General features: G+C 38.1%; 1 protein-coding gene across 1 annotated transcript in view; it reads left to right on the top strand.

Annotated features, from left to right (window-relative positions):
• Positions 1 to 1,640: 1,640 nt before the first annotated feature.
• Positions 1,641 to 11,124, top strand: part of LOC121524144 (alpha-2-macroglobulin-like) — a 34,734-nt gene continuing 25,250 nt past the window's right edge. The window contains exons 1-11 of the mRNA XM_041809393.1: positions 1,641 to 1,782; positions 1,941 to 2,121; positions 4,659 to 4,812; positions 4,910 to 4,962; positions 5,774 to 5,794; positions 5,874 to 6,039; positions 6,122 to 6,206; positions 8,430 to 8,553; positions 8,642 to 8,759; positions 8,864 to 8,973; positions 9,280 to 9,447. Of these exons, the coding sequence (XP_041665327.1) occupies positions 1,697 to 1,782; positions 1,941 to 2,121; positions 4,659 to 4,812; positions 4,910 to 4,962; positions 5,774 to 5,794; positions 5,874 to 6,039; positions 6,122 to 6,206; positions 8,430 to 8,553; positions 8,642 to 8,759; positions 8,864 to 8,973; positions 9,280 to 9,447 (1,266 nt within the window). The 5' untranslated portion in view covers positions 1,641 to 1,696. The remainder of the gene's footprint in view (positions 1,783 to 1,940; positions 2,122 to 4,658; positions 4,813 to 4,909; positions 4,963 to 5,773; positions 5,795 to 5,873; positions 6,040 to 6,121; positions 6,207 to 8,429; positions 8,554 to 8,641; positions 8,760 to 8,863; positions 8,974 to 9,279; positions 9,448 to 11,124) is intronic.

Below are 11,124 nucleotides of genomic sequence, written 5' to 3'. Positions count from 1 at the left end.
AACATCCACCTCTGGCATACTGCCACCTACTGTTGAGGCACCGTACTACCTTATAATCAAAGTGCACCATGTTGCTGGATGCTCAATGATGAATCTATGTGGGCTCTCTACAGTGCTGCAGCTCACTGCACAGGTTTGCTAACACCCCACTATTACCACACATGACTCTGAAAGAATAAATTTGAATATGTTTTAGAATTTTACTCATACAGGAATCAAACGGTCCCATTACAGGGTTGAATTTAAAACTACCTAAGTGACATAGAAATTCCTAATAATGTTTGGGATTTCATGCCTAAGGTGGGAAAATGTATTTTCTCAGTGGTTCAAATAGTCCTTCATCAGATGAAATGTTCAGAAACAACATTTTTTGTGGTATATTTTTCAGTAACCAGAGAACCCAATGTGCACCGAATTCAGAATCACCCACCTATTCCAATATTTGAAGAACTAACCAGACTGATAAGGCACAAAGGTTAATTTAACAAACACACTCACATCTATTGATTCCAGCTTTCCACCCTGGGCTAAGTGCAGTGCTGCACAAATGAATTATTTCAGCCCTTATTTTAAACTTAGTAGTGAGATAAAATCAACACTGATCAACTTACATATCATAGACTAATGGATGTATAAGACTGCTACATTTTGAATTGACCAAAAGGAAGGAAAATCAGAATACCTCTAGAATTTCCATTGACGTTCATTCTAAAAATGACTACCATGTGTTTTCAATACTTTTCATTTGAGTATGTAGATTACCTCAATAATATATAATATTTCCAACAGTTTCCAACTTGTAGTTAAAACAGGAAAAATCTGTGCTATGTTTATTGTTGAAGAGGAATGCTACAGTAGCCTGAACTGTTGCTGGAAAGTGCTGTTCTGTACTGTTCTGTACTACTTACTTGTGATGGACCATGATTATTCCTTGCTAATGGTTGCCCATTCTATCACCCAAGGTTTCCCTGTAATGTGGAACTTCAGCATAAAGTTGGGTATTACAGTATGATAAGACAGATGTAATATCATTGGTATAATTTGTAAAGAGTACCGGGCCCAAGACCAAACCTTGGGGGACCCTCTTTGACAGAGGTATGGAGAGCAAACATTTCTTAAACTCACACACTGCTGCCTGTTTGACAGATAGTCTTTAGTATCAGTACCATGCTTGAAGTCACTGAGCTTTCAAAAATGACCCGTTTTGTTTCACAAATGTTTGCAGATGGAAATTGCATGGCTAGGTACTTGATTTTTAAACACCTGTGCAAATAGGTCTGATTAAAACACCTCATTTTTGTATTAGAAGATGTGGCAAAATACTTTCGTCTATAGTGTTAAGTTGTGATAATAACCACATTAATGACCATCTTATCAAAGCATCAAAAATACACGTGTTATTTTGCATACCTCAGTAAATGTTTTTTTTTAAATGCAGAATAATGACTTAATTATTTTGAAATGTGCCTGACTGATGTTACAGAGTGTTTCTGATATATGTCTACTTCAGATTTACTTCGATGTCTGTAAATGATTGACACCAGAGAGAGAAGTTAGATTGAGGACTTTCATAATGACTTTTGTTTGTGTTTGTCTGTGTGGGTGGGTGGGTGTGCGTGGGCTGTGAAGAGGGGGGAGATGTCCTTTTTGAGGGCTATATAGGTAATGTCCAGCCTGAGGCTCATTGCAGGCAGTCATGGATCGCCCTGGGACTCAGATGTTGACATGGACACTTTGTGTCCTCTTGAGCTGGTTGTGTGTCACTCAGGCAGCGCCAGGACCGTAAGTCCACCTGCAACACCTAAAGAAATGAAATAACATAAATGCTTTTTGTGTTATGAGTAAATAAATGCTTCATAATGGCTTTTTTCTGCATAATCTAGTCATTTCAGTCAGCTATGTTTCAGTCTTCCTGAGTGTTTGAGTCTGTCTGTGTTTAGACACTACATGGTGGCCATTCCTTCAGTTCTTGAAGCTGGAGCTGGAACACAATTTTGTGCAAGCCTCCTAAAGCCAAACGAGACTGTGGTCATGACTGTCACTCTGAGATCCAAAGGGGGGAACATGACCATCATCAAGGAGACATCCAGTCAGGATTTTCACTCCTGCTTCATCTTTATGGTCAGTTTTAACCCCCTTCTTCTTTTTTTTTTTTTTTTTTAATGATGGGCAGCTGTTCAAATTCTGGTTTCTTTCAAAAGCATTGCTCGGTATGGAATAGTCAGAGGTGCTTTTTGTAATTTGGAGGCCCCAGACTGAAACAATAGCAAGTAAACAAAACACTCTGAGGCATCTCATTTTTTTTCTGGTAAAAAGGCATTCCCAAACTTGAAATATAAAAATCAAATACCCAGCAGTCCTTGCTCATCAAATGCTCTCAGAAGAGCATTATAACTCAAACTCACTATTTCTTAAGAATTTAACATGTCTCAAGGCCAGGTGGAACTTGACATATAAGCTCATTATTTTTGCAATATTTTCTTATTTCAAATATAATTTATTTTTATTTCTTGCATGCCAGTTTAAACAGGCTTCAAACCACTCTCTGATACTGTTAGTTAAAGATGTGCTTAGTAATTGGATAAGCTTGAAGAAAAATAACCATCACAACAGGGGCTGAAAAAAGAAATAGCTAATCATTATCAAGGATTTTGGGCCAGTTAATCTCTGGCTAGCCCATACAACAGATCCACCTTTGGTCAAGATGAAAATAATGCTCCATGCAACAGTAACCTAATCCAGCTGTTTTGGTTCATTATGACATTATAAATCAAGGTATCATTGTTCGATTGATTGATAATTACCATTTCCCCTATTATCTCAAACTAGCCATGAAAAAATGACATATTCTTCTTATCCAAATGTTTGCTTACAGAGTTATCATAGCGACGCGATCTAGTGTTGAAACTAAAAATTATGGTACCACACAAGCTTCATGGTCTTCTGTGGGCCATACTTCTTTATTTCTAGAATTTGCCCACGCCAATAAAAAAGTGGATTGAGGGCCGCATTTATGGCACTTCTAATCAATTGAGGGCCGCATTTATGGCACTTCTAATCAATGGAAACAGTTCCACATCAGCCCCTCCGTAAATGTTAACATGTTATCCTAAACACTGCACCCTACTGCCAGATGTGATAAGTGCACTTTTTTTTAAATCAAGACAGTCACAAACGCCTGCAGCCTCAGAAAAATCTGGCAATGCAATATTTAAGAGCAGCAGTTTTCAACTGTTGCATCAGGACCCACCATGCTTAAACATCAAAACAGGACCTGAATTTCTTACATTTTTCAGTCATAACCAGATGTTTTTAATGAAAAATGGGCAGTTGGACTTGAACAACAGCATTGGACAAAAGTTGTAACAAGATGCAGACATGTCCTTTAAAATAGTCGTATATCATTGCCTTTCTTCCATGTTTTTTTTTGCCCAGGGACACATCTCTGACCTTCTTCTAGGCCTTTTTTAAGGTTTCAAACACAAAATATCTTATGTATGGCATAAAACTGGCTGAACTAAGGCATAGGTATGGCCAGTAAGACACCTGAGGGCACCATTGGGCTGGAAGGAGGATTGACACAACCCCCGTCGTGCTCTGGAAGCCCTTGCATATTACCAGGGGCATGGGAAATTAGTCTTTTGAAAAAAATGAAGAACACCTTTATAGTAATAAAAGGGGCAAATGTGGGTACCATCTGGGCAGGAAGTAGGGTAGCCAGGAGCCCCCTGGTTGTGCTGTGGATGTCTAAATGCATATTATCAGCAGTGATAAGGCCCGGACAAAAGAGATGCTGTTGAGCGACACACATTTGTTGTGACATGTATCAAGCTATCAAGCAATCTTTTTCTCCAGAAAAGTATGAAATTAATTAATTAATACAAATGAAGTGAAATATGAATAGCTCACATACATTCTAATAGATTTTTAAAAAGTCAAGCCCAGAGTCGACTGATTGTCAGTTGCCTTTTTTGTTCTTGCATTTATTAGTTAGTTTATACTATCATTGGCAACTAAACCAACAACCATGGAATTTTTAAATATTACCATGAGATTTATATAGGTTATGGACATTTTAATAATAATTGTGAAGGACGTTTATGTTTTCCATCCAGAGCAAATCGACCATGTCTACAATTTCTAAATTAAAAACTGCAGAGCACATTACTATACCATATTTAGGACACACAGAGCTTTTTCACAGCATCTTTTTGGTTGTTTCTGATGCTGTGGGAATGTTGTGCTTCTGTGCAATATAACTTCAATACACCTGCGGCATGTTTCATACAGGGTCCTGTGTGTTTTCTGTGTGTTCACAAGGCACAATGAGAGGGGAGAGGATTCGATAGCCATTAGGATTTCAATTTATTAAATACTGTAACCTGCTAATTAAAAAGACTTGCATGTGCTGGCACAGGCTTGGATATTACAGGCCATTAAAGCGGAACTCACATTGGTTTCATTCATGTCACTCCCAAAACACACCAGTAATAAAACAGTGTAATCCAGCCTTCCAGTTTTGTGCCCAGATTGTGTCTTCAAGATGACAAAATGAAGACCAACATGTCCCGAATCGCTGTGCTCCAAGTGCATTATACAGCACGCCTCTGACATTAAACATGATCACTGACTTATTTCCTCCTTCCTAACATTTTCAGGTTCCACCAGGGGACAATGAGGTAGCACATTTTGATGTGGAGGTCAGAGGGGCAACGTTTTACTCAAAAGAAGTTAGGAAAGTCATGATCAAAACATACGAACCAATGACATTTGTCCAAACAGACAAACCTATCTACCTGCCTGGACAAACAGGTAACCTTGATTCATGTATTTATAATAATGTGAAACATGTAAACATTTCTGTGTGAGCTATGAAAGCATCATGTAAATTCTTTTGCCTGTCTCTTAGTGAATTTCAGAGTGGTTACAATAGACACTAAGTTCAGACCTTCTATCGGATTGGTGAGTATGCAAACTGGTGATTCATTAAAATTTTAATGCAGCCAATACATTAGAGCTGGTGCTAGTTCTGAATGCTTCTTTTAAATGAAGCTTAGCAGTAGTTCATGCAGGACATGGTAGTCATATGCCTAGCTGTGATCTGCTTATGGCCAGTTGATTCCAATTATCGCTTCCCTGCTTCCACGGCTAATCACAGCTCTTTCTCACAACACAGTGGTGTATTTGAATATGACATATTTCTCACTAATCCCTGCTTGCATTAATGCTGATGCACCATGCTGCTGCTGGAAAAGTTTAACCTCCTCCACCCCAGCCACCTCCTTTATAGCAAAGAGCTTATTGCACCCTCATATTCAGATTCCTACTGTGGATTTATTGCTATTGAAGTAATGTTTTTTGTATTCAGTTCGCATCATCATTAATGTATCCATGCATAGGGGGGTTTCTAGCCATGCACTCTCTGGAAAAAAAGCATGCAGCTCTGAGCTGAGCCTTCTCCACCAAATCAAACTGTGTATCCATTTTCCAAAAAAAATGCAAAAATGTATTACAAGAGTGTTCCTGACTGAAATAATTAAGATCAGACTTGGCTTTGATGCAGCATAAAGTGTGGCATAAAGTGTGCATTGCCTCTGTACCAAAAGTGAAGCAAACAGTCCAGACAACATGTTGAGAAGTGAAACTAGTCATGCATGTTAGTTGACATACAACCAGTTTGTTACTTGTCACAACAGTTGAACAGATCTATGTCACAGGAAATATTGAAAGAAATAAAGTTGATCTTTACACACTATTCTTTCTCTCATTGCAGTATGATGCCATCCAAATTGCGGTAAGACAGGTTTTCACTAGGTAATTCCTAGGAGGTGTGTGCATATGGGTCCTATTTTCCCCCTTTGTTTCTTTTTCAGGATCCAAACAGAAACAAGATTGGACAGTGGTTGAACCAAACATCTGGTGGCAAAATATTGCAGCTTTCTTACACCTTGAGCTCTGACGCCCGTGAAGGATCCTACCATGTATTTGTGTCACGTGGCAAAGATGAAATTTATCAGTACTTCAAGGTGGAGAAATATGGTAAGATGTGGCTTACTTTATTTTCTGTTACTATGCTTTTTTATTAAGCTAAAATGTTTCTAATCCTTTTTTTTGTCTGCAGTTTTGCCCAAATTCGAAGTTAAGATAGATTCATCTGATGAAGTCAGCATTGGGCAGAATGAAATCAGATTTAAAGTATGCGCAAAGTAAGTCAAAACAGTTTCCCTCAGAGCACTCTTGAAAAGTCTACAAACTCCAGTTCCAAAAAAGTTGAAATATGTCATACAATGTGAATAGAACCAGAATTTTGTAATTTGCAAATCATTTTAAATCTATATTCATTTGAATACAGCACAAAAACAAAGTATTCAATGTTCAAACTGATCAAATGTTTGTTTTTTTTGTAAATACACACAAATTCTGAGTTTGATGCCTGCTGTATATTTTTAAAGAACTAGGGACGAGGGCAAGAATAGGTAGGAAAAGTCATGGAATGCACCTTTATTGTAAGGTTCTTTGCTTTGTGAAAGACTTGCATGGGCAAATAGTCAAACACTTTATGAACAGTGTTCTTCAGCATGCAATTATAACAGACCGATTTTGCCCAATTCAGAGGCTCTGATGAAATCCTTTTGCCATGGCCAAAAACCAACAGTCAATGTCCTTCGACCCTTGCACAGCACTCTCTTAAAAACAAGCATCATTCTGTCATGGATTGTAGCACCACATTATGTAATAACGCCGCATTATGTAATAATGTTATAAATTTTCAAATCATGATGTGATATTGCCGCATTTTGTAAGCCACTAAGCTGTTAGGGTTAGGGCGAGGTAGTAGGGTATAACCTGGAGCCCACCTTAAGTCCTAGGATTAAGGTTAGGTGTTTTTTCTAGAGCCCTGGAGGGGGGTTAGGTTTAGGCATAAGTCACTAAGCGGTTAGAGTTAGGGCAAGGTAGTTGGGTAGGGCATACCTTGGAGCCCACACTAAGTCCTATGGTTAGGGTTTTTACATAATGCGGCATTATTACATGTGGCGCTACATGAAACATGTCTACCCCTATTCCTAAAACAGAATTTCATTTTATTGAAATCATTTTGGTGATGTTAACAATGTGGATGGGTACACTTAAAGGATTACAAGAGTAATGTCAGACTTCAGAGCTAAGCCATGATGTGCAATAAAATAGTAGAAGAGACTGAGACATCCTAAATGGTAATATTTAATTAACTGTAATAAGAGGCAAAAAAAATGAGTGAAAGTGGCATAAATGAGTTAAAAGTGGATTAAAAGTGGAAAATGTAGGTTAAAAGTGCCAAAAAAAGTGTCAGAAATAGGTTAAAAGTGGTTACAAAAAGGCAGAAATGGGCAAAAAGTGGCAAAAACAGGTTAAAAGTCGTATCAAGCAGGCAGAAATGGGTGAAAAAGGGGCAAAGATCAGTTAAAAGTGGCAAAAAAAGTAGTAGAAACGGGTTAAAAATGAAAAAAGGGCAAAATTTGGTTAAAATTGCAAGAAAATTGTAAAATTGATTAAAAATTGCAAAATAAGTTAAAAGTGGGAAAAAATGGAAGAGGTGGGTTAAAAATGGCAACCAATTGGCAGAATGCTGCAAAACGTGGCAAAAAATGTCAAAAATGGGCTGAAAATGGCAAAATGGGTTAAGAGAGGCCAAAAACAATAACCAAATGGACAAAAAATTGATTAAATGTGTTAAACTGCTAACCTTGCAAAGCAGATGGATACGCCCATTTCTGTGTTTCTCATTGGCGAATCCATCTTGCAAAGCTCCCATCTGAACAGTTTGGGCCCGGTTAGAAAGTGACAGGACCAATCAGCGTTGAGGGGCAGTACTTTCAGGCGCAGCACAGTCGTGATGTAGGCAAGCAGTGAGAAGAGGCCAGTGCAATTATGGCTGAAGACATTAGCGTGGATGCTGCTAAAGCATCAGTTTTATCAGAACTTGACGACATTTCTTCGTTAAAAGAAGAACAAAGACTAGCATTGAGTATTTTTCTTTTCAAAAATGACAAAAGTCATTTACTGACATGTCTACAGTGTTCTCTATGGAGTTCACTCCTTCGGTAGGAGCGCAGCTCAGTAGTGGCTACATCACATGTTTTGTTGCTCTAATTACCCCATAAAGATGTGACTAAACGTTCATCCAATCACCCTCCAAGTTTTTTTACCAGATGGATGTGTGAAAGACATCCATCTGGTGTGCCAGGTTATTAAAATACAAAATTGGGTGACAAGTTAGTCAAAAGTGGCAAAAATGGGCAAAAATATGTGAAAGTGGCAAAAATGGGTAATAAGAGGGGAAAAATGGCAAAAATATCCAAAACTGGCAAAACTGGGTGAAAAGTGGCAAAAAAGGGCCAATAATACCTCTTTTTGAATAACACCTTTTCTGTCTATGTCCCTCTCTTCAGGTACACCTATGGACAGTCTGTGCCCGGCACTATCACAGCTAAAAAGTGCCGACCTCTTCATCTGTATTTGGCTCGCAGTCATCAAAGTGATATAACTGCCCCATGCTTTGTTGAAATGCAGAAGGTACAATTGCCACAGAGACAGGCTTGTCTCTTTACTGAAAAAGGAGAAAGAAAAAACATTTACCTTTATTGTATCATACTTTTTACAGGCAGACAAGTCAGGTTGTTCTACTTTTGCCTTTGAGATGGCCACTTTCAAAAAGCTTGATGAAAGCATGATGCAGGATTCACTGCATCTCACCGCCAAAGTGGAGGAGGAGGGAACAGGCAAGACTATGACTTAAATAATGTCCAGATTTTTTAAACAATGAATAGAATTTAAATGATATTTAATTTACAAAAAAGGTGTAACTGAGTGTCTTCTTATACAGGAATAACCCACGAACAGGAGATGACAATCAAAATTTCCTACGTTACTGCAAAGCTGGCATTTGTTGATACACCCAAGATTTATGAGCAGGGATCAGAGGTGGTTGGAAAAGTAAGTGCACATGGTCTCTACTTTATCAGTCTGATTTTTAGTGCAAGGGCCAGCTTGTTCAGGTTTAGAGGTTTAATTTGAAAGGGGAAGAGCTTTTTTTTTGTTTTTTTTTCCTATCCAAATGTAAACGTCTTACATTTTATCTTTAAAGTGTCTATTTTTAAATGTAGCTCTTTCTTGATTTCATTTTTCTACATTTGTGCCAATCATTAATGAGCCTGATGGATGGTTTTGAAGGGCCTGTTCGGTCCAGTCTTCACTGAAACATTGTACATCCTTAATAACACAGTTTTGTGCCCCCAATAGGTCAAAGCAGTTCATTACGATGATACACCCATCCACAACAAGTCTGTGTACCTGTTTGAGGGTAACAGGTGGTCACCACGTCAGATACAGCACCTTACGACTGACAGCGAGGGTTTCGCAACTTTCAGATACAACACAGCTGGATCTGATGGGGACATCCACCTCCATGTAAGTATGATATAACTCTTAAGAATAACCTTTAGGCCAATATTTGCCTCAACACTGAAATGTATTCTTAGTATTAAATCCATGAGTAAAACAGACATTTGCTTAAATTAAGGACATGTAATTGACATCCCTACAGTTAACTAGAGACACACCAGTCTGTGGACATTGTGGTGAGAAATCAGGTGGTCAAGAAGTACACAAATCAGGAAGTACACAAAAAATGTCCAGGAAATTATTGTGTCACCTTGGAAACACACAGATTGATTTTACCACAGAAAAAACCTGATTGCTGCCAGTTTATTTATAATTCAACAACAACAACAACAACAACAACAAAATGCTCTTAAGCTTTCATAGCATGATAAAAGTGATGCAGTCAAGAACTGGAACTAGAGCCCTATTTGCATGGGATTAGTACCACCTAACGACCTCTGGTAATTCGCGCGAATAGACCATGTCTGTAATTTACTACAATTTAGGGTGGTAATTATGTGTTTTTATGGCCCATGCTACTTTTTTGGACACAAAAAATAGAGGCTGCATTGGAGATTGTCTACAATGTTTGGACACATATTGGACATTGTAATGCTTTTTCTTTCTGACAGTGACTCTACTATCCAAATGCACATGTGTACTGCTGCTCTCTTAACATACAAAGTCCTTCTTCTCTGCCTCCTACAGCTTCTCTATTACTGTGCCTAATCTTACATCAATTTTGAGCCATGCATTTCATGCAAACACAGTTTACATTTTGAGATGTGTCACTCACACAGCAGTGTGTTGTGGTTTAGTAAAAAAGAATTTTTTAATTTAATAAGGGGAGCATTAGAGCTGTGCCTTTTGACTTATTTACAAAGTCTTAGTGCACACACTTTTTTTGTGGAGCTTTACATGGCCCACCTGCTGTTTGTTGCTGGCTACGCAGAGAAAGACCCATGTTTAAACATATGTACACAGCAGAGGCAACTACAGCTGACAGAACAGCATTTTAACTGTGATTTTTCAGTGAATGATTCGAACACCAACATGTGACACATCTCTTGTATTATCTTATTTAATATGAGCACTGAGAGGTGCTTTAAAGAGAGCTTACTTTGATCGGGGATCATGGAGCAGGTGAATCATCTCATCCAAATACATTTCCTTGTAAAGCCCCGTGATTTTTCCGGCTCTGTCACTCAGGTGTGACGTCATTCCCAGGTTCGACATCTCACTTCCAGGGTAAATGGAATGCAGCGCAAGTCCCTGAATGATGACTCGGCGTAACATTTGGGGATTTTATAGAAAATATGTACAGTGCTTAACAAATTTATTAGACCACCTGTCATATTTGTCTCAGAGACCATCCAGCATCATGAAGTGCTTTAATGCAGACTCTTTCATTTTCAGTGAGCTCTCCGCATTTTACCATTTTGAACAGGAATGAGGAATTTCGAATTGAATTCACCTTTTTATACCCAAATTTGAGCCAGCTCACTGGGCTTCTCTGAGAAGTCAGAAATTAATCAAGCATAACATTTAACCACTAAAAATATTTTTTTTTCTGATTAGACATGCAAGTAAATAACTATATTTTCACATATTACTCAAGAAATTTTATGTGCTTTACTAATTTTTTCAGTCTTTTTGTAAATCAGTAAATCTGAAAATTCATGGATAACAATAATAATTATGTTC

The sequence above is a fragment of the Cheilinus undulatus genome, linkage group 2 (assembly GCF_018320785.1).
Source record: "Cheilinus undulatus linkage group 2, ASM1832078v1, whole genome shotgun sequence".
NCBI lineage: Eukaryota > Metazoa > Chordata > Actinopteri > Labriformes > Labridae > Cheilinus > Cheilinus undulatus.
This window is presented reverse-complemented; position numbering and strand designations above follow the sequence as displayed.